Source organism: Rattus rattus, chromosome 13 (assembly GCF_011064425.1).
Source record: "Rattus rattus isolate New Zealand chromosome 13, Rrattus_CSIRO_v1, whole genome shotgun sequence".
Taxonomy (NCBI): Eukaryota; Metazoa; Chordata; class Mammalia; order Rodentia; family Muridae; genus Rattus; species Rattus rattus.
Window position 1 is genome coordinate 47040587 of NC_046166.1, and position 24024 is coordinate 47064610.

The following is a 24024-nucleotide window of genomic DNA, read 5'->3' on the forward strand; positions in this document are numbered from 1 at the left end:
GTTGAGATTCCTCTCTGCACATTTATAGGTTGTTATGAGTATTCTTAAGGGATGGATGTGTACAGGGCTTTGTATGGCTAGGTGGGCAATTATATCTTATCAATTGGATCAGAGGTTATTGTGCTGTGTGTTCTTTCATGTGGCGATTTAATTGAATTCAAGAGAGTGTGTGGTGGTTGGAGACACTGGACCGCCATGGAACCGGGATGTGTATGTTTGGCATGATGGCAACCTGCCTTGGGAACTAGACTAGAGATTGTTGCCAGGCTCAGAGGGTAGCCATCAGCAGTGTGATTTGGAGTGGAGCAAAGCAGGGGAGACGCCTTGCTGTCAGAGATGAAGATTCCTAACAGATGTCTTGGGACACTACAGTGCCGGATCTAGTGCGGGGTAAAAGAAAGCCCTTTTTAATATTTTTACAGCAACAAACTCCTGCTTGCCCACTATCATGGTGAATCAACAGCAATTACGTTTTCTGCCTCGAGCTTGCCCAATGGCCAGCATCCTCGTGAGGACACACAACCCAGTAAGGAAGGCTTCCCCAATGGTGAGGTGGGACTATGCACAACTTGCTGTCCGAGAATCTGCTGCTAAACCATGAAAGGGCAAGAGAGGGAGTCCTGACACATTTCCTGATGAACCTGGAGACGTTCCCCCTTGGACACCTATTATAAGCACCTCTGGAATAATTTTCCACCCAAATTACCTTCCTTGGAAAACTTGCACAGTGATGCTTAGAAAAGATGCAGAGAATGACTGTATTATTCAGGGATCCCATTCCTAGCTAACCCCAAAGAATTTAAACCAAGGATGCCAAGAGTTTATACACAGTGTTGATGTAGCATTAGTCATAATAACCAAAGTAAAAGTTTAACTCAAATACCCATTGGCAAACAGAATGTGGTATATACATGCACATGGATATGGATAATATTGGGTATATAATATGCCTGGCATATTATCCAGTCTTTAAAAGTAAAACTGAGTCACATGCTATAATATGGATGGGCTTTGAAGACATTACACTAATGAAGTAAACCAGAAACAGAAGGTCAAATATCAGATTTCCCCTCACAGGAGGCAGGTCCTTAGGATAGTCAGACTCCCAGTCAGAAAACTGAATAGTGATTGCCAAGAGCAGGGGTATTATTATTTAACAGGTACAGAAATTTGACTTGGGCATTTATCCTAAAGAAAGATAATGGTTATTGGTACAGTGATCCAAATGTACAGACTGCCGCTGAACTTTATGACTGAAATGGTGGATTTTATGTTGTATTTTACCACAGTAAAAACAAACCCCACCTATTCCAGAGTCTACTTACAACCACAAATATATTAACTTTGAACTGTAGCTGAAGTGTTCCCTCTGACCCTGGGAAGTCATTCCAGAGTGATAAGCAGACAAAGACAGCCAGCCATCTCTGTCTGGTGAAGTAGCCCATTCATGAGTCTGCCTAAGCTCTCAGGGCCTGAGAAGCAAAAGAATGCCCAGGCAAAGAGGCAAACCCCACTCCCCTGTGACCTTTTCCAGTCAATGGGAAATAGATTATGTTCAGCACATTCTTTAGAAGGTTGGAGCAAGGAAAGGAGGGATTTGAAACATATTTTAGACCGTCATTTTCAAAACCTAAAGAGGGTAATAATCTTAGTTTTTTTAAAGGAAGATTTAGTTATCCAAGGACCACAAAAAAAAAGGGGGGGGGGTAGGTGCTTAGACAATGCTGACTTGGTCTGTGTGCTTCTTGCAAATCTTATTTTATAGGTATATGGGTTCATATAATCTGCCCAGTCTGAAGAGTAATTACTATACATACATTTTATTATTATATAGTATCATCCTATCAGTTCTCAAATAACATCTATATTTTAATTCACCTAATTCCTTATTACACATATTCACACTCAAAGTCCAGATTGGGAAAAATATTTATTTGCAACCCTAAAAATATGTGCATAAGTATGTGTAAATAAATACTAACGTAAGCCTGTTGATGAACGTGAGTGGTCAAGTAATAAAAAAAATAGATCTTTTCATGAAGGACTACATATTCTCTGTTTGAATGTCTACTGTTCCTATTGGGCTCAATTAAACAAACTCAGATGCCGTTCCTCACATGTTCATTCATTCCTAAAAATGAATAGGCTGTTTTTCTCGTAGGAAAGAGTAGCACCACTATGCACATGCCAGACACTGTCACTGCCACAAAGTTCTTCGATACTTCCCTTCCGGATATTAAGAGTTGAATGATCCTGCTTTGGAGCACTGTACAGATCTCTCCCTATGCCTGACATGCATAGCTTCTGGCTTTAGTCCCTGTGTGTCCTTCTGTCTTATTTGAAATTGTGACCTTCCGCATTCTTGATTGGTTGTTGCTGTTCTGGTTGCTGCTGCCGTTCTTGTTTAGGAATTTGGGCGTGGGAGTTGCTGCTGTTGTCTTGAGACAGGATCTTGCCAAGTGGCCTAGCCTGGCCTTGAATGTTCACTCTGCCTGTCCGCAGTCCCAAGTGCTGGGACTATAGGCAAACGCTATATGCGCAGCACTCAAGCCCTCTGGCCATTTTACTTGTTGTCACAACACTAACAGATTACATAATCGTTTGCCTGTCATCTCTTCCCCAACTCCAGTGTGAGCTCCATGACTGTGTCGTTTGGTTTTTGTCAATTTAACAGGAGCCTAGACCCACTCTGGGAAGAGGAATCTTAGTTGAGGATGTGCCTTCATTAGGTTGACCTAAATACAAGTCTGTGAGGTATGGTCTTCATCAATGATTGAGTGGTGATGGCCTAGGTAGATGTGGGTAGTCCCAGCCCTCCATAAGTGGGTGGATTGTATTAGAAAGCAGGCTGAGAAAGCCATGAAGAGCAAGCCAATAGGCAGCACCCCTCCATGACCTCTGCTTCGTTTCCTGCCTCTAGCTTCCACCCTTCACTCCCCACGATGGACTGTTACCTGAAGTGTGAACTGGAACAAACCTTTTCTTTTCCAAGTTTTTTGGGTCATCATGTTTTATGAGAGCTATAGAAGCCCTAACTAAGACAAAGACCAATCAATAGATGTTTGTGAATGAATACATTAAAATGCTAAATATCGAAATGCAGTCCATCCTTGGATTTTGAAGTTACTTATTACAGGGTTAAGTGTGTGAGAATCTGTGGCAAATGGATACCATCTCCTTTGCTCTGGCTAACATATAGCTCTCAGTCCTGCATATCTTAGTTTTTAAAATGTACCTATTTCTGAAACTAACTGTATTTCATGAAAAATGTGTTATAATGGAGGTCTTGAATAAGTCAAACTGATCTCTGTCCTTCCTCTCTCCCCATCGCTTGGCCTCCCTAGAGGAGCCCTGGATAATCAGTAGTCAGGGTTAAGTACATAAATCCCTGACAGCCTTTTTTCCTAATGCATGTCACATGGGGTTGCCACTTAGTGACAAACCGGATCACACGTCAGTCCTGCAATGCAGAGCAACCTTGTGACAATCAGTGGAAAATTCATAACTGAAGTTGTTTTTTGCCTCCTCTATAACTGGTGGGTATCCGGGATCTGTCATTACAGCTCATCCAACCCGCTTTCAGCAGGCTGCCCCTCCCACTCGAGTACCACTCATGAGAATTACATGTATTTTACAGGCAGGATTTGAATCATGCCCGTGTCTACAAACCCAGGGAAAGGCCACTCTGCATATTCAGCTGCACACCTCTTGGAGACTGAGATAACCCACGGGCCCCCAAAGGGATCTCCAACGGATGTAATCCGGGAGATCATGGACACAACCCAGTCTGGATTTTTTTTAATTTGTTTTAGTATTGGGGAAAACCCTGGGTCTCAGACATGTTAAGCACATGCTGTACCACAAAGTCCCTAGCCTGGGTTTAAAGTCACCTCATTCCCCAAACACACTTCGCCAAATGCAGTGAAAATGTATTTTTTTTCTTCTTTTTATACAAAATACGCAAGAAACAAAAATGTAATTTTAACTGCACACTAGAAAACAAAAGAGAACTAGTTCACCGAGTCACTGGAGACATAAGGTTCTTGAAACTACATGAAGTCTTCATACAAATTTTATATTTATTATAAGATGATCCTGGAAACGTAAAACCAATTCGAAGCCATTTCATGTTTTCCAGATAGCGTACATTTTGTTTTAAACAGCATATAACAGGGGTTTTTGCCTGTTGGTTAGGGTTATTTTATTGACAGACCTCCCTTAGGGCATCTTGCTACTCTTTTGGTTATAACAGTAGTGATGATACCAAAGGGGTCATTAACAAGTAATTAATTGTACAGTCCACGTGGAAAAAAAATCTCCGAATACCAGGGAGAATCATTAGCAAAGAATTTAGCCTATCGGTGTATGCAGGGCCCTCATTTACATTTTAAAATGTAGTCAACAGTGTCTCAGAAATGAACAAGTGTTCAGAGAAATGATAAGACAACACACGCAGCCGTCATTGATTCTGGCTCAAGAGTGTCTCTCAGACAAAAATGGATGTTGGAGGCCAGGATGCTGAGAAGGGAAATGCGTTGAGGAGATTCCTGAGTGGGGGTTGAAGTGGGCGATGGGGTAGCAGTGTGTAAGGATCAAGATACATTGCATGTGTGTATGAGACTTTCAAGTAATAAATTAAAATTAAATATGGATTTTGTAGCACTTCCAAGCACTGGCATTATAAATTCAGTGTAAGAATCCCAGTCAGATGGAAAAGTCAAATAAAGAAAAGGCCATGTACGTGTGGCAAAAATGTGGTTATAATTTTGAAAGGGGAATTGTCAAGAACCATTGCTGGTTTACTGCTCTCATATGGTTCTTAAGAAATTAAAGCAGTGGCGTCTGGTAGCTTTTAGCCCAGGATTTGGGAGGCTGAGGAAGGAGCAAAGGCCTTTAGGCAAGGTTCACTTTCATAGCAGAGTCTATTTCAAACTGGAAGGAAAGGTGAGAGGGAAAGACACATAAAAAGTGTCTCTAACCACCTTTGGAATATGGCTTCAACCGGCAGACAGCATGAGGAATCTGCCACATTCTAACTTGTCATTTTCAAGTTAGAGTAGACAGTTATTTCCACAGTCATTACAGACAGAGAGCTGCAATCTCAGGAGAGCCCCGAATCACCACTTTCTAAGGAAAAGAAGGCTGGGGGGAGTACAACTGCCCAAACACATGGAATCCACAGGGTAAATTATACAGTATGGTTCTCCACGTGTCTCTGTGTCTGTCTATGTCTGTGTGTGTTCTGTTTCTGCGTGAGTCTCTCTCTGTCTATCTCTTTCTCAGTGGTGTATGTGTGTGTGTGTGTGTGTGTGAGTGTGTCTAGGTATGTGTGTGTGTGTGAGTGTGTGTGTCTGTGTGTGAGTGTGTGTGTGTGTGTGTATGTCTGTGTGTGTCTGTGTGTGTGTGAGTGTGTCTGTGTGTGTGTGTGTGTGTGTGTGTGTGTGTGTGTGTGAGTGTGTGTGTGTGTGTGTGTGTGTGTGTGAGTGTGTGTGTGTGTGAGTGTGTCTGTGTGTGTGTGTATGTTTGATGGAGACTGAACTCAGGACTCAACACAAGCTAGGCAAATGTTCTACCAGTCATCATGCAGGCACACACACCCCCAGACCACATCCCATCTTTCTCAGAAGGAAAACCACAAGATTTCCAAAAAATAAAAATTAAACAAATAAAAACCAACGAAGAATATTCCATTGCAAAACCCGTACTAACACATACCATACATATTTATCTCTGAGTAATTTTGTCTGCTTTTTAAATTTTGTGTCTTAGCGATGTCATTTCTCAGCACAAATGTCAAAAATAAGATCAAATGCCCATGATTCTTGAACCATGTTTGCTCTATTCTCACCATGGATCAAAAAACCGCAGCTCAGTTTATTGTTTGTGCTCAAGCCTTCAACGGTGGGGCCATTTTTACTGTGGGTGGGATGGTACCTCCATACCTACCCCTCCAGTGTGTAATAGCTGGTCTCCAAGGCAGTGGCTCACTGAGAAGCCCATCCCAAGCAGATTGTTAGGTCTACTTCATCCATCTTGGCTTCTGTGAATTTTCTAAGACATATTCTTTTTCAGTCTTCCCATGGGCTCAGTGAATCATATTCATGAGATCCTGTCTAGTTTCACAGACTAAATGGGGAGCATGGAGTAAAAGTGGGTCTGTGCCTCATGTAAGCCACACACAAGTCAAACCACCACCCAGGTTTCACAGCAGGAGCAGACACCTCTGGCCGTAATCTGACTGTGAGACAGGCAGATGTAATTTGACGGCATTACTGCTGAAGTGTGTCTCCTGCCTCATCGATTAGCCTTTTATGCAGCTCCAATGACAATTTACAACTTCTAGGCAGATCCATAGTCCGTTTCTGTCATCCTAACACCTATCTATGGAGCTAGCAAGAGAAAGAGACAGCACCATTTCGTTTCCTCGGGTCCAAGCTAAAGGGGGCTGGTCTGGGTGCCCTGGCCCACAGGTTTTCTTGGCTTTTATGAACTACATTAAGTTCTGCAAACAATCTCTGCGAAGAAAACACTTGTCAGGTGACCATGGTTCAATGGCTGGACCTCCCTCAGCTTTGGACAATGATGTCTCTTTTCTAACCTTCGTGTGTGGGGGTGGGGGGAGTGTGTGTGTGTGTGTGTGTGTGTGTGTGTGTGTGTGTGTGAGAGAGAGAGAGAGAGAGCTCAGTACAATGGCTTTCCTTCCAGCAATGGGAAACACTTGGGAAAATGGTATGGTATGGATGACAATCCCAGGAAGAGTCTAGAAGCAAGCCTCTCTGCGACTTAATTAAAACTGAATTCTGATGGCAGCTCTTCCAGTCAAGTGTATCTGCGTTTTCCATTGGATGCCCTCATATCAAAAAATGAAGGTCAATTAAAAATCAGAGATAAATTAGTTCATTTAACACTTAGCAATCATCTCTACAATGTTAAGAATGTCAACTGTCTTACTGGTGGTATTTCCAGTTTAAAAGACAAAAAACAGTCAAGCAAAAAGAAAAAAAAAATAACCTTTGTTATCCTGCAACTCAAAAGACAGAGAGTGCTCTGACACATTAGTAAACCAGGAACAGAGCAAGCATTTTTTCCCCTTCTTACTCTGCCTTGAACCATTTATCAAAGTTAGATGGTAGCGTAGATCTGGAATTTGAAACATATTTTAAACTTCTGAATTTTGGATTCAGACTTGTTAAGGTTTTAATTTTAAAAATATTTAAAACCATCAAGGAAATCAAACCTCACAGAGTATATTCACACTATTTTAAAGCATAGTGGCATCAATAATCTGAATGTCTCAATCTTTTATCGATGCGTCTTCTGTTTCATTTCAGACTGTCCTGATACTTAAGGACGGTAACATCTGTAACCCTAAATTGTCTCTTCGATCTTAATAGACAGACATTAGTGTCCTAAATGGTTAAATGGTTTATGAAGTGAAAGTTTACCAATGACAAGAATATTGGGGGGGGAGATGGCTCAAATTATTTTCATTTTCAGAGGTATTTTGGGTCCTCCAGTCTCTGTCCTTGAGATTGCAATGGTCTGGCTCATGGAAGGACAGAGCTTAACAGAATCTAAAATGAGAGCTGATATCTTTTATCCTTGGGGATATTTGTTTGTTTTTAAGGAACAGAAAGTGAGCCAGCGTACCCTTATATGGATCCCTAAATAGGTGGATTAAATCTGTTTTTTTCATTGTCTCGTTTTATTTATGTACTCATCTATTTAGAGTGTGATGTGGGTAGCCCAGGCTGGCCTTGAACCCACAGTCCTCCTGCCTCTCTGTGTCTCCAGTGCTGGGTTATGGGCCTGCATCACCACACTTGCCTTCTTCAAATTCTTAAACATCTTCACTACATATAATGGACTATAATAGGTTGCAATCATTGCTGTGGTGTGTGTGTGTGTGTGTGTGTGTGTGTGTGTGTGTGTGTGTGTGTGTGTGTGTACATATATGTACTAGTGTATACAGCCCGGAAGGCATATTCAGAAGTCACTGTTCGTTAGCTCTTTATTTTGGTCTGGAGGCTGGGTCTCTCTCATAGACCTAGATAGAGTTCACCAATTACCTAAGCAGACTAGCCAGGACCTCCTGGGAGCCACCTGTCTTGTCTCCATTTTCCCAGCACTGGGATTACCAGTGTGACACCCATGGCCACAAGTGACCCCTCCACTGGGACACTTCAGGAAGGACATAGATTAGTGGATGGAGCACTCCACTTTCCCTCTACAATAAGGGTGAGGCTGGCCCATGGAAATTGCCATGACGGAGCACGATGACTTAAGTAAAACCACAAGGAAGCCCAGACCTGGGAGTGTATAATCTGGTACTAACTGTCAGGTAGACGGCTTGGAGAGCATAGGAGATAGTTTAGAAACCTTGGGAGGGACCCTACTTGTCTCGGGCCGCATGAAGATATCTCTTGCCAGTGTGAGACTCTCGAGCTATGCACAAACGCCCCCTCTGAACGATGCACTTAGCAACATCAAGCTGCGTGCGCACCGCACCCCCAAAATGGGACGAGGCTTCGCTTCCTCTTAAGAATTACAACTTAGAGTCTACTCAGTCCAACTCTCCTATGGAAAAGCTAATTCAGCCTGAGGTAGTCTGGGGTACATAAACAATATAGCTAGACTGGGTTCTCTTAGAGAATATCTCCTGTTTACCATGTTTTGCCTGTGCGTGAAAGGGCAAACATACAACTTAAGTCAGATACATGGTGGGATGAGAGAGGTGCCATAGAACAAATGATTAATGAACCAACCAATCAAAATTGAGAAACATGCAAACCGCACCCCTTCTTAACCAGGTCCTCCTTCTTTTACACTTCATGAACGAGCACAGGGAACAGCCATGGCTCTTGGGTATCTTCAGTCATACAACTTGCTCACTGCTACCAGCTATCCTCACCAGCTCCAGCACTCCGCTCTGAATAAAGTTTCCTGGCTCCTACGCACTCTGCGTGGGTTTTCACTTCATTGTAAAAGACCCCAAGCCCCAAAAAAGTCCTGGCCAAGATCCTGACCGCTAGGAACAACATCACATGCCCAAGGGGAAATCCTGATAGTGACACATTTCAGGCAAACAAGACACCAAAATGGTTCAGCAAACGTATGTGTTCGTCTCTTTTAATAATGTTAGGAGTTTTTAGTAAATTTGGACTTACAACAAGACAAAACCCTGTAAATCCATTTAAAATGTTAGCACATAGGAGGAACCAGTTTAATTGCCTTCTCCACCAAGCAATGTTCCTGTACCAATTATCACGGAGGCTCTGTAAAGCACACATATGGGGTCCAGCACATCCCCTGAATCACATCCAAGGCTGCAGGCACTCTTACCCCTCTAATTTCGCATCCTAAGTACACATCCTTATACTTTTTAAACCCTCGGAAGGTATATTACACATATAGAAAATGCTATAGCTAATATCTGAATAGATTGAAGATAGATATGGCTAAAAATAAGCCAGGGATGGGGGAAGGGGCAGGAGAAAGAGGGATGTGGATAGGTGAGAGAGAGGAACGCATCGAGGGGGATGCAATAAAAGTGTTTTATTAACTAGCAAGCCATATAAACATATTCTACATGATTACTCCGTATAATAGCCCTATTTAGTCTTTTATTGTCAGAGTTGGACGCAACCTTATCTGAAATACTTGACTCATCCATTACCTCTACCTCCCATATATTTCAGATATACACACATTCCCAAAGAGATGAGTTATTTTTGTAAAACACAAACCCCAAGCAAAAATTATGCTCCCTGAGAACGTGCCTAGAGAGCCACATACACGCACATCGTTAAATATAGAAACTAACTGTAATGAGCATCATTATCTCCGGTTTCCAAGGATACCAGGATAAGCACTACTCCTAGATTGCAGTTCATTCAGCAAAGGGCAGAGAGTAATTTACATTCAGGGTCATCACTGGCTGTCAGCAGATGTGGAGGGGAGAGCAGGGTAAATCACCCTGCTTCCTGAGTTCTGTGTGTTACCTACTTCACTTTTCAGTCCTTGACCCCTATCCCTTGGTTCCAACCCTGGCCAACGTGTCACAGGAGAAAGTTGAAGAATAAACAACAACTTCCAAGAGGACAGAAAACAAATCCGCAAAGGGCAGGGCAGAGAGAGAGATGGATTAGTGTGAGCATGGGGGTGGGGGCTGGCACTGTCGCTTGCTTGCTTTGTTTGTGAAAAGCAGCAAAGGCTGGCTGTGTGCAGCAGTCACACTGGTCGCCATCTTTCCCTGTGCCTAGAGAATAACTGTACCCTTCACCTCAACTTCTCAGTCAACCAAGCTCAGGGGGTGCAAGGCTTCTGGGGAATGCCACGGAGCAACTGTCATCGTTTTGCCTTCTCATCTTTGGGATCTAGATGTTTAATAACACCCATGTCCTTTGTCTCTGCAACAATGAAGATAATTAAAACTACTTCCTGACAACTTGTGGGGTGGGAGTATGGTATTTACTTGTTTGTGATGGTCTGTTTTCTGATTGGTTTTACTGTGACACTTTTGGTCACCAGAGGTGGGTAGTGACAAGGAGTGGCAGTTTGCTTTATCAGGTAAATATCAATCAGTAAGAGGCCATGGCCCCTAGGAACTTGCCCTTCTAAGTCAACACACTAAGACCACACACACACACACACACACACACACACACACACACACACACACACACACACACACACTTAGGGTGACTCAGATTGCACAGATACCTTGTTTTAAAATAGACACAAAATATGGCTCAGGGGCTGGGAGATGGCTCAGTGGGTCAAGTGCTTGCTGTACAAGCATGAGGTCCTGAGTTCAGACTCTCTCAGACCTGCCAAAAACCTGGAGGAGTACAGGCCTGCCACAGCAGCTCTAGTAAGTGGAGACAGGTCCAACCTGGGGGCTCGCTGGTCTGCCGGGCTAATGGAAAAAGGTGAGCTCCAGTTTCAGTGAGAGAAGGTGTCTCAAAAGGGACATTGGAGAATTATTGGGGAAGACACCCAATACTGACTTCTGGCTTTGATGGTCACCAGCATTGGGATGGTGAATCTGCATACACATGTACATAAGCAAAGACAACACACCACACACACACACACACACACACACACACACACACACACACACACACACACACACAGAGCACAATATGATTCAGACAGAATAGCAATTTTTTTCTGCAGTTCCTTGACCATCGTCTGTCTACTTAGTAAAAATAAAATCTCCTGTGGAGCATCTGTGATGGATGAAACCTTCTGTACCTTCAAATGCTTCCTCCTGATAGGCATGAGCTATTACACCAGGCTAAGCTTCTTAGCTTAATGGGCTAATAAAGAACAAGCTGGCTATTTTGCTAGGGGAGGCCTTCTAGGGCATTCCTCGCTTGCAACAAATGATACAGTTCCTTATTTCTCAGAGAAGGAATAAAACACAACAAAGTTTCCTAATAGTTGCATAACAGACAGTGTCCATCAAGAAGCAACCTAGTTACAGATTAAATGTTAGTACAGAACCTTGGATTTCTTTCTTTAACCTTCCTCCTATACATTACCCATGACTAAATATTACTTATTTATATAAGATGTCAGTTTAGATCATTTTTTAAAATCTTAAGTCAAAACAAATTCACTTAATTTGGGATTAAAATGTTGTTTCTGAATCTAGTCGGCAAAGTAATAATAGCAAAATGTAAAACTATATGAAATGGGAAGAGAGGCTCAATTATCTTGAAAACTATGTCAAAATTATCTTGGTGTATGTACCATTTTGACACCATTTCTCACAGAACCAACATGTGGAGATAAGATGGCTTCAGACAAGATTTTGCACTTCAAGCATGAAGCTCTGAAACTGCTCGGGTTGCAAAGCTTTAAGGAAACGGTTGTCCCACCCAGGGCAAGTGCTTGGTTCGGGCAAAGGGCAGTTAAGTTCAGTGGGTAGACATCTGACAAAATATTCACAAGTCACTGGCAGAAGAGTCATCCCCTGTGTGGACATTTCTTCCCGATAACACACACCAGCTTTCACAAAACCTCCGAAGGCAGAAAGTTTACGTTAAGCTTCATAACTGTATTCCCTGCTTATGAATAATCAACCTCAAAAAAAAAAAAAAAAAAAAAAAAGGATCTTCAGTGCTGAAAGTGCTCCACCCACCAATTCAGAAGCTTTATCTTGGACCAGGGCCACTTGGCTGTCTGGATGCAAGAACCTTAGATGATGACTTTCCCCGCCCCACTTTCTATTATCCCAGCATCTAAACTACAGTCCTGTATTTCTCACAGGTCTTCGAAAAATACTTTCTAGCGGCTCGCCCCTTCTGCCTCTTTTTGAATTAGAAAGTGGCTAGATATCAACTGTCAAACCACACAGCCTGTTACAACAGTAGTGAGTGAGCGCTGTCACAATGTATTTTTAAAAGAGGGTCTATGTCCATCGGAAAAGAAGCTGGCTCTGCCACCCGAGGTTAAGGCCAGCATTTCCCCCTCGCGGGTCTGGCGTAGCTTTGATTCTTGGCCCAGCTTCCAGCCCTCTGGCCTCCAGTGCAGCTTCCAGGCCTCAGCTCTCCATTGAGGCAGCAGACAGTGGAGACCACTGTGGTCCCCGGTTCTGTCCTGCCCAGCGAGGGGGTGTGGCTGGGGTGGCAGTGGTGAGTGAAAGGCAGAGGGAGGTACTCTGGGGCCATAAGTCCTGGGGTGGAGGTGACCCGGTAACCCGAAAGCTGCCGAGGGAAGCCAAGAGAGTTACAGAGGTCAACCGGGTTTCGAGGAGGCTGGCTGACCTCCGCTGGGGCGGAGGAGGGGAAGAGGTGGGGGTGGCAGACAGGCAGGTCGTGGAAAGCGCCCAGGGCGCGCAGCGGGGTGGGAAGAGCCCAGCGGATGCACTGAGTGGAAGCAATAGCGGAGCGGAGCAGTAGTCCCGGGATGGCGAGGGGGATGCGTGTGGGGTTCTGGACGTGGGCACCCACTTACCTATGCACAGCTGGATCGCGTAAGCATAGTAGGACCAGCCCAGAAGCAAGCTGATGAACACCACGGGGATCCAGTAGAGCACCCGCCGGCACCGCCGCCTCACGCCACCGGGGCCCGAGGGCGCCATCTTCCAGCCGCATACACCTGCCCAGCTCCTCCGCCGCCGCCGCCCGCGGGCCTGGCTCGGGGCCGGGCTCGGGGCTCCCGGAGCACCCGGCGGGACAGGCCCGGGGGCGGCGGCTGGCTGTGCTGCGGCCACCGCGGCCGCCGTGGCGCTAGCTCCCCATCCCGCGGCGGCGAGCGGGCGCCGCGGACTCCCGCTGCTCCGTCAGGCTGAGGTGGCGGCTCAGAGGGGGAGGACGAAGGCAATGAGGCGGCGGGAAGCTCCGCTCCGCCCCCGCCTGGTCCCCGCCCGGTCCCCGCCTCGCCGCCTCCCACTGCGCGGCGGGCTGCGCCCTGGGGCGGGGTACAGGGATCCGGGCTCAGACTCCCACGGCGCTCCCGGGCACGCGGCCACCCGTGCGCCCTTGCCGCGGGCCACCGCAGGGGTGCTGGAGGTGGCGACCGGATACCCACCTTGGCCCTCCCTCCCCGTGGGACAGTAATGAGAATTGACACTCGCTCTGGGTCACCCTCCCCAGACGCAAGCCACTCCCAGGGCGCGCTCCCGGATCGGAGGGGACACACTGCGCAGAGTCGCGCGTGGGAGGGACGAACGGCCCCGGGACTCCAGCCAGTTGCTATCCCACTCCTCACCTGCCAGGCCCAGGAAGGACTGCGCCACCAAGTCCTTAGGCGCCCAGGCCCGCACCCCTGCATCCTGCCCAGAAAATTCTCGTTTTAACTTGTGGGTGCCAGTAAACTGGCTGAGAGTAGCCAAAGTGCGGTCAGTTTCCAGAACAGGCCAGCAAAATAAGTGTTTAGGCATGAGGACACCTACGTAGGCGGTAGGTACCCAGATCGCCACCAAAGAGGGTTGCCAGAGACCCTAGCCAGAGGGAGCAAGTTGCATTTTATGTTGTGAATCCATTGACACTAACTAGAGTTAGGCATGGCAAATCTTTGCTGAGAGAAGATTCTCTTTTTCTGTGTTAAATTGTCTAGTGATTCTAAGAGTAAAGTTTACCACTCCCCCTCCCAAGAGTCAAGCGATTCCTTCTCTGCATTCTTTCCCATCCTATCCAGCCTGACCATGTTTTCGATTGTGATAGCAATTCTAAATTTAGCATATAGTAGACTTCAAAGCGGTTGCCCTAACCACTGGAAAGGATCCTAATGGTAGTTAGAACAAACATCCCACAGTTAATTGTTGGTGAATGGAGAAAGATACACGTTTCTGAGATTGCCCCTCCCATTATATAAACAATTAGTATGTGTAACAGGTACCAGATATCATTAATGAAAACTATAGGCCACACAACCTTATTGGATAGAATTACTTGATAAACGTGAATAGAATACGGAAGTATAGAAACCCAGCTCCAATTAAGTTCCCCTGGCTTTTCAATTATCTTCCTTAGACTGGATTAACTATCAAGCCAATGTCCCTGAAACAGCGACCACATCAATGCAGAAACAGCCTCACTCACCGGCATTCGAAAGTACCTAGGAAATAATCATCAGGCTCCTAAGGGACTTTAAGTCACCGAAATGTTCTAAGCCGGTGAGTCACCTTATTTTGCTGCGATGTTTTATTCTGTTTGGATATTCTCTAGGATGGACTAGAATGAAAGCACGACTTCCCTGCTTTCTTTAGCTCCTCTCGTAGAAATCAACTTCATTTCTCAACCGGACTCGAATAAGGAATCGAGAGCGGACTCGAATAAGGAATCGAGAGGGTAGCTTCCCTGTACAGTGCATGTTGGCCTGTTTAAGTCCGTGGGCTCAATATCCTCTACCTGCTTCCAATTAATAAAATAATGAGACCCACCGGGAGGAAATGTGATGCCCTTATCAGAACCGAGATACCTCATAAAGATGAGCTACCTGCCGGCAAAGATCAACGGACATTACCGAAGACTCCGAAGAGGTTGACCCCACCCCCAATCCTGGGAGCCCTGGAGATAGTGTCACTGTGCCCTTCGGATACCCAGTAACACCTGCGCCATCCTCAACAGCCTCTCAGGGCTTGAAGTCAGGCCAGGAGGAGCAATCATTCTACCCAGCTTTCAATATAAGCTGTATGGAGGTTTAATATCTTTATAGGTCACAGTTTTTTATTACTTTATCACCCACACTTTACTGCTAAAACAACCCATTATTTACATTTATGATACTTGTGAAGGATTTTCAACTCTTTGCCACGTGAAGGGTGCCACTGCTAACTGAGTTGCTGACTGCTCTCTGTCCCCTCGGAAACTGTCTAGCACAGGAAGGCAGGAAGAATCATGTCCAAAGCCACACAATCACAGGACTTATCTCCACCTGGCCTCTAATTGGACAGGCATAAACCCGCACACACGAATGCAAGCTCTTTGGTCAGTGAGCCAGTGTTAGACACCAAGCTTTCAGGAGCCTGGAAGGATAACTTTCATCCTCAGGAACAGACAGCCTTTGATCTTCCTTTCAACAGGAAAATGGATTGAAGGCTGTACGTAATTCACCAGAAACTTATTCTCCACAGAGCTATATAAGTCTCAACTCTAATATTTAGTTATCTTTTAAGAGATTACAAGGAACTGTGGGAGAATAAAGTCAGGCGGAAGAAGGTGAGAGGAAATTGTTTGCTTTTGATTTTGAGGAGAACCTGTCTATTCTGGTTCAAATGACCATAGGAGCTTCCCAACGAATCCTCTCTTGGGGTCTCTGCCCACTCAGAAGTTTATGAAATGGTGCATGCATCTTAAAGACATTCTTTTTTAAAACTACAAGATGCTTAGATCTTGGTTCTATGAAAGATTCTTGACCATCATTCCCTCTGGATCTTCAATCGCCAGGCCTCCAGCCTGTATTTGTGATTAAAACTCTGAATCTTCACCCAGTCTCTTGAAATGTAAGTGTCAACAAACCACCAGGCCAACCAAGCCCAGAAGCCGCAGAACCACCTCGTCTCTAGAGAGCCCCAAACTCCATTAGCTCCGATGCCAGGCTAATCTCGATTCTCAGCCAGTGCACCCAGTTTTATTGACTTTACCTGGGCACTGCTCCGCAGTCACCACTTCCTCTTGAAAGTATCCTTGGCGATTAGCACTGCATTAGGAGAATGTCTTTGAGGCATATTCTGAATTTTAGTATTGTCAGATGTGTGAAAAGTTGTCTCGATGAATACCATCTCCCATTATGACGATAGGAAGTGATGAAGCTGGGGGTGCAGCCTATTTCCATTCACTGATGACTTTCTTGTTGAGGGAAGAGTACCCTTTATTGTTTTCTAAAAGGAAGAAGATCAGTTTGGGGACTGGGAGGCTAAACCAGCAATCTATGGTGTTGGTGACTCCCAGGTTATGTGCATGTTATTAAGTAGCTGTGGTCCCTGATTTTAGGTCCACTTAACACAAACTAGAGTCATCTGACAGAAGAGAAATTAAGAAGAATTTGTTCATAAGACGATGTTATAGGCAAGACTGCAGAGCATTTTCTTTTCTTTTTTTTATTGGATATTTCTTTATTTACATTTCAAATGTTATTCTTTTTCTTGGTTTCCTGTCCATAAGCCCCCTATCCCATCCTCCTTCCCTTCTTCTATAAGGGTGTTCCCCCTCCCCAACCATTCCCCCTTCCCGCCTCCCCACCCTGACATTCCCCTACACTGGGAGGTTCAGCCTTGGCAGACCAAGGGGTTCTCCCTCCACTGGTGCCCAACAAGGCCATCCTCTGCTACATATGCAGCTGGAGCCATGGGTCTGTCCATATGTAGTCTTTGGATAGTGGTTTAGTGCCTGGGAGCTCTGGTTGGTTGGTATTGTTGTTCGTATGGGGTTGCAAGCCCCTTCAGCTCCTTCAATCCTTTCTTTAACTCCTCTAACGGGAACCCCGTTCTCAGTTCAAGGGTTTGCTGCTAGCATTTGCCTCTGTATTTGTCACGCTCTGGCGGAGCCCGCAGAGCATTTTCTTAGTGACTGATGGGAGAGGGCTCAGACCAGGCGGGGCCATCCCTGGTCTGGTGGTCCTGGGTTTTGTAAGAAAGTGTCTGAGAAAGCTGTGAGGAATGAGCCAGTAAGCAGCGCTTCTCCACGGCCTCTGCATCACCTCCCACATCGTCTCCTGACCTGCTCTGAGTTTTTGTTCGGACTATAGAGAAAATATCTTGTGTCTATATGGACGTGGTGCCTATCCATAATAAAATTGATGTCGATAGCTTAGGCAGGATATAGGAAGTAGAAAATCCAGGAGGCAGAAAGAATTCTGGGAGAGAGCCAGGAGAGCAGTTTCCCCGGGAAGATGTGAGAGATCAGGGCACAGGTAACCAGCCCCTTGGCAGAATGTAGATTAGATTAATGGGTTAAGTTATGATCTAGTCAGAGAAGAGCCTAGCTATATGGCTGAGGGATTTGAAAATACATTTTGAGTCTGAGTCTTATTTCTGGGAGCATGGGGCTGGAAGGAAGAACCAGACCTAACTTCTACACCGGAAGTCCTTCAGTGATGAATGATGTGAAAGTGTAAGCAAAAATCAACAAGCCCGCTCCTCCTGAATCGCTTTTGGCCATGGTGTTCCATTACAGCAATAGAGACCCTAACTCGGACAGCGGCAGAGAGATTCACTGTGAGAGAAGAACATGCATACATCAAACCTGATGTTTCTGGACACATGTAAAAGGAAAGCAGTCTTAGAGAAGGATCTTGCTTTAGGGAGCACAGTAGTGAAACAGTGCTGAGATGTTGCTATAGAAAACGCACCCTGGCTCTCAGAAGTTGTTCTCAGTTGTTCTGGAATTGACTTTACAAACTTAAAGATCACTTTCCACGACCTAAGGATGATTTTGCTGTGTGACCTATTGGGTGAAAACACTTGACAAATTTAAAAATGGGGGCAAATTGGTCAATTCTCCCATCAAGCATGCTAAAATTTCTGTGCACTCATTAAGATGTCTGGCCACTAGGGGGCAGGAGCGTACTAAGCAGTGCTGGGGTCTTGGCACTTTCTTCACAGATTAAATAGCACGAAACATTAACTTAACCAAAGCAATTATAAATTATGACTTAATGATCAATTACACATAATTATAACCACTTATAATTATAGAATTTCACATTATAATTTAGTGGCTGATGAACAGAAATATTAGCCTTACATAGAAATTAAAAAGGCAAAAATAACCTTTCAGTAGAGGGAATCACCTGGATTCTGCTCCCATGTCGTGCCATGTGAAGAGTAATATGTGAAAATTAGAATTTTCCATTTAAATAATTGCTCTTGTTTACCCTCTCTTACCTGTCAATGGGAGCGGGCAGAGCTTACTCAACATGAAGGTGGGCAAGCGTCCCGTTCATGGATCAGCATCTCTGGCATGGAGGGTTTAAAAACAAATTTTCAAATTAATTAGTTGGAATACAAAATACTGGGTTTCACTATGACATTTTCCCAACACCAATTGTGCTCTGTTCAGATGCATTTGCTTCCCCTCTCTGACCTCCTCTCCCGCCTTCTCACCTACTGAAGGATTTTCTTCATTCCAGAGAGTCCCCTCTACTGCATGTGCATCCACATGCCTGTGTATGGAAGTCTAGGCTCCAAATATGAAAGAATATAACAGATTTATTTTTAAGGGGGCAAAGCACTGGCACCAGTTCGATGGGAGAATTTGTTGTCTGTGAGTGACCACTAAAAGGCCGGTAGACAGACCAAAGGCAACAAAGCTCCGTACGGTGGTGGCACGGCAACCCTGTAGGGTGGTGGCAAGTATCCCAGAAAAGCCGAGGATGGTAGTGGTGATCTAGGCCAAGCTTTTTTGGTGCCAGTATCTTGGCCATGTACCAGTTGCCTTTGTTCCGGCTCAAGCTGGACAATCCAGTCTTCCTGTCGATTCTGCAGGGTACCAACGTACCCAGAGAAACATTTGTGTGTGTGTGGAATCGATTAGATTTTATTTATGTTTACAGCTCCATTGGAGTTTTAATTTCATTCTGCATCTCATTTATTAATGATGCGTGACCAGTACGGAGGTCTGGGCTGGGCCTTTCTAGGTTCCGGGCCTTTTAGCCAAAGAACTGAATAACAAGGACTCACGCTATTTTTGGAAAAGTAGCCAGATAACTTTATTCCACGTGAAACAAAGAACTGGCTCCCTCAAGTTGTCTCCACTCACGTTGTAGACTATGCATGTGTGGAAACACACACATATGTGATACATGTTTTAAACAATCTTTTAAACAGAGATATATGTATTTTCATGTTAATGGGGGGTACGGGAGTGGTATTCCAGGGCCCTCGGCTACAGTCTTTTTATATAATGTAAGGGAGGAAGTGGTGGTTGCTAGTGTGGGCGGGTTTTCACTTTGATTGATAAATTAGGTAGATTAGGTAGAGAGATGATCTTTTCCTACTGTACTTGTCCCTTCCCACAATGCATTTGATTTCATCTTATGCATGTCCAATTGTGCATAGGCATGACATGGTAAATAGTGCAACCTTGTAAAAAGCTCATTTGAAGAACACAGATTTCTTTAATGAAAACGGATCCCAAAGCAGTGCAGACCAGATCAGCCTTGCCATTCTTACTTTGATACATTGGAAATGCATCTGCCTAAGTTTTATCGTTGTTAGGAGAAGAGAAGCTTTTACTGTTTTTCAGAGAGGGGTGTATGTGGAGCACAGTGCAGATCAATGTTGGAGGTGGGTTCTGAGGTTGCTAAGCAGCCTCATTGCTTGCGGAGTGGGGTGTGTGTGTGTGTGTGTGTGTGTGTATGTGTGTGTATGTGTGTGTATGTGTGTATGTGTGTGTGTATGTGTGTGTGTGTATGTGTGTGTGTGTGTGTGTGTGTGTGTATGTGTGTGTATTTGTGTGTATGTGTGTGTATGTGTGTGTATGTATGTGGGTGTGTATGTCAGTGTGTATGTGTGTGTATGTGTGTGTGTGTGAATGTGTGTGTGTATGTATGTGTGTGTGTGTGTGTGTGTGTGTGTGTACAGGTAAAATTTATTTTTTTTACCAAGTATATTATTATAAGATGCATATACTGTGGTCTCAGTCTACTTTAGCTCCATTTAGCTGAGGGACTGAGGTACTCTGAAAAATGGGGATTCAGAAATACAGGAGCCGGTTCCTGTGGGGGAGGGCCCAGGAGCAGCAGGAGCCCTGCCTGAGACACCGCCGGATCCTGAAGGAAACAGACCGGGTAAACAGTTCTCTGCACCCAAATCCCGTGGAGGGAGAGCTAAACCTTCAGAGAGGCAGACACGCCTGAAACCAGAAGAGACTGCTTCACACACATTGCTGATTCCAGAGGAAACACCGGAGGCCATCTGAACCCTGGTGCACGGAGGCTCCCGAAGAGGCGGCACAGATCTTCCCGGTCGCCACACTGCGAGAGAGCCTGGGGGCAGAACCCGTGAAGCGAACTCCGGAGCCCTGGGGCCACAGGTAAGACTAACTTATCTGCTGCAAGTGACTTGCCGGTGGAATCGGGACAACAGAGGCAGAATCCCTCTAGGACCAGGCACGTCCTGTGTTTACCGGAAGTCCCACACCCGATCCCGCCCGCAGCAGCTCTCTGCTCCCAGAACCTGGGGAGAGATACCTTACCGCCTGGTCAGGTGGGCACTCCCTGAGGCTGCAGAGCAGAAGAGACCACCAACACTGCCCACCCCTGCCCACATCCCTGACCCAAGAGGAAACTGTATAAGGCCTCTGGGTTCCTGTGGGGAGGGCCCAGGAGCAGCAGGAGCCCTGCCTGAGACACCGCCGAACCTGAAGGAAACAGACCGGGTAAACAGTTCTCTGCACCCAAATCCTGGGAGGGAGAGCTAAACCTTCAGAGAGGCAGACACGCCTGCGAAACCAGAAGAGACTGCTCTCTGCACACATTACTGATTCCAGAGGAAAACACTGAGGCCATCTGAACCCTGGGCACGGAGGCTCCCCGGAAGAGGCTGCGAGATCTTCCTGGTCGCCAAGCCACCTGGAGAGCCTGTGGGCAGAACCCCGAGAGCGAACTTGAGCCTCGGGGCCACAGGTAAGACCAACTTTTCTGCTGCAAGTGACCTGCCTGGTGAACTCAAGGCACAGGTCCACAGGAACAGCTGAAGACCTGTAGAAAGGAAAAACTACACACCCCAAAGCAGAACACTCTGTCCCCATAACTGACTGAAAGAGAGGAAAACAGGTCTACAGCACTCCTGACACACAGGCCTATAGGACAGTTTAGCCACTGTCAGAAATAGCAGAACAAAGTAACACTAGAGATAATTTGATGGCGAGAGGCAAGCGCAGGAACCCAAGCAACAGAAACCAAGACTACATGGCAACATTGGAGCCCAATTCTCCCATCAAAACAAACATGGAATATCCAAACACACCAGAAAAGCAAGATCTAGATTCAAAATCATATTTGATCATGATGCTGGAGAACTTCATGAAAGACATGATGAACTCCCTTAGAGAACAAGTAGAAGCCTACAGAGAGGAATCGCAAAAATGCATGAAAGAATTCCAGGAAAACATAAATAAACAAGTAGAAGCCCATAGAGAGGAGACACAAAATCCCTGAAAGAATTAAAGGAAAACACAATCAAACAGTGGAAGGAATTAAAAATGGAAATAGAAGCAATCAAGAAAGAACACATGGAAACAACCCTGGATATAGAAAACCAAAAGAAGAGACAAGGAGCTGTAGATACAAGCTTTACCAACAGAATACAAGAGATGGAAGAGAGAATCTCAGGAGCAGAAGATTCCATAGAAATCATTGACTCAACTGTCAAAGATAATGTAAAGCGGAAAAAGCTACTGGTCCAAAACATACAGGAAATCCAGGACTCAATGAGAAGATCAAACCTAAGGATAATAGGTATAGAAGAGAGTGAAGACTCCCAGCTCAAAGGACCAGTACATATCTTCAACAAAATCATAGAAGAAAACTTCCCTAACCTAAAAAGAGATACCCATAGGCATACAAGAAGCCTACAGAACTCCAAATAGATTGGACCAGAAAAGAAACACCTCCCCGTCACATAATAGTCAAAACACCAAACGACAAAATAAGGAAAGAATATTAAAAGCAGTAAGGAAAAAAAGGTCAAGTAAATATATAAAGGCAGACCTATCAGAATCACACCAGACTTTTCGCCAGAAACTATGAAGGCCAGAAGATCCTGACTGATGTCATACAGACCCTAAGAGAACACAAATGCCAGCCCAGGCTACTGTATCCTGCAAAACTCTCAATTAACATAGATGGAGAAACCAAGATATTCCATGACAAAACCAAATTTACACAATATCTTTCTACAAATCCAGCACTACAAAGGATAATAAATGGTAAAGCCCAACATAAGGAGGCAAGCTATACCCAAGAAGAGGCAAGAAACTAATCGTTTTGGCAACAAAACAAAGAGAAGAAAAGCACACAAACATAACACATCCACGTATGAATATAACAGGAAGCAATAATCACTATTCCTTAATATCTCTCAACATCAATGGCCTCAACTCCCCAATAAAAAGACATAGATTAACAAACTGGATACGCAACGAGGACCCTGCATTCTGCTGCCTACAGGAAACACACCTCAGAGACAAAGACAGACACTACCTCAGAGTGAAAGGCTGGAAAACAACTTTCCAGGCAAATGGTCGGAAGAAGCAAGCTGGAGTAGCCATTCTAATATCAAATAAAGTCAATTTTCAACTAAAAGTCATCAAAAAAGATAAGGAAGGACACTTTATATTTATCAAAGGGAAAATCCACCAAGATGAACTCTCAATCCTAAATATCTATGCGCCAAATACAAGGGCACCTACATACGTAAAAGAAACCTTACTAAAGCTCAAAACACACATTGCACCTCACACAATAATAGTAGGAGACTTCAACACCCCACTCTCATCAATGGACAGATCATGGAAACAGAAATTAAACAGAGACGTAGACAGACTAAGAGAAGTCATGAGCCAAATGGACTTAACGGATATTTATAGAACGTTTCTACCCTAATGCAAAAGGATATACCTTCTTCTCAGCTCCTCATGGTATTTCCTCCAAAATTGACCATATAATTGGTCAAAAACGGGCCTCAACAGGTACAGAAAGATAGAAATAATCCCATATATGCTATCGGACCACCACGGCCAAAGCTGGTCTTCAATAACAATAAGGAAGAATGCCCACATATACGTGGAAATTGAACAATGCTCTACTCAATGATAACCTGGTCAAGGAAGAAATAAAGAAAGAAATTAAAAACTTTTTAGAATTTAATGAAAATGAAGGTACAACATACCCAAACTTATGGGACACGATGAAAGCTGTGCTAAGAGGAAAACTCATAGCGCTGAGTGCCTGCAGAAAGAAACAGGAAAGAGCATATGTCAGCAGCTTGACAGCACACCTAAAAGCTCTAGAACAAAAAGAAGCAAATACACCCAGGAGGAGTAGAAGGCAGGAAATAATCAAACTCAGAGCCGAAATCAACCAAGTAGAAACAAAAAGGACCATAGAAAGAATCAACAGAACCAAAAGTTGGTTCTTTGAGAAAATCAACAAGATAGATAAACCCTTAGCCAGACTAACGAGAGGACACAGAGAGTGTGTCCAAATTAACAAAATCAGAAATGAAAAGGGAGACATAACTACAGATTCAGAGGAAATTCAAAATATCATCAGATCTTACTATAAAAGCCTATACTCAACAAAACTTGAAAATCTGCAGGAAATGGACAATTTCCTAGACAGATACCAGGCACCGAAGTTAAATCAGGAACAGATAAACCAGTTAAACAACCCCATAACTCCTAAGGAAATAGAAGCAGTCATTAAAGGTCTCCCAACCAAAAAGAGCCCAGGTCCAGACGGGTTTAGTGCAGAATTCTATCAGACCTTCATAGAAGACCTCATACCAATATTATCCAAACTATTCCACAAAATTGAAACAGATGGAGCACTACCAACTCCTTCTAT

General features: G+C 44.6%; 1 protein-coding gene across 1 annotated transcript in view; it reads right to left on the reverse strand.

The window, feature by feature from the left end:
• Zdhhc2 (zinc finger DHHC-type palmitoyltransferase 2) overlaps positions 1-13280 on the reverse strand; it is a 62971-nt gene extending 49691 nt beyond the window's left edge. Inside the window, exon 1 of the mRNA XM_032918486.1 lies at positions 12967-13280. Coding sequence (XP_032774377.1) covers positions 12967-13093 — 127 coding nt within the window. The 5' untranslated portion in view covers positions 13094-13280. The remainder of the gene's footprint in view (positions 1-12966) is intronic.
• Positions 13281-24024: the final 10744 nt, after the last annotated feature.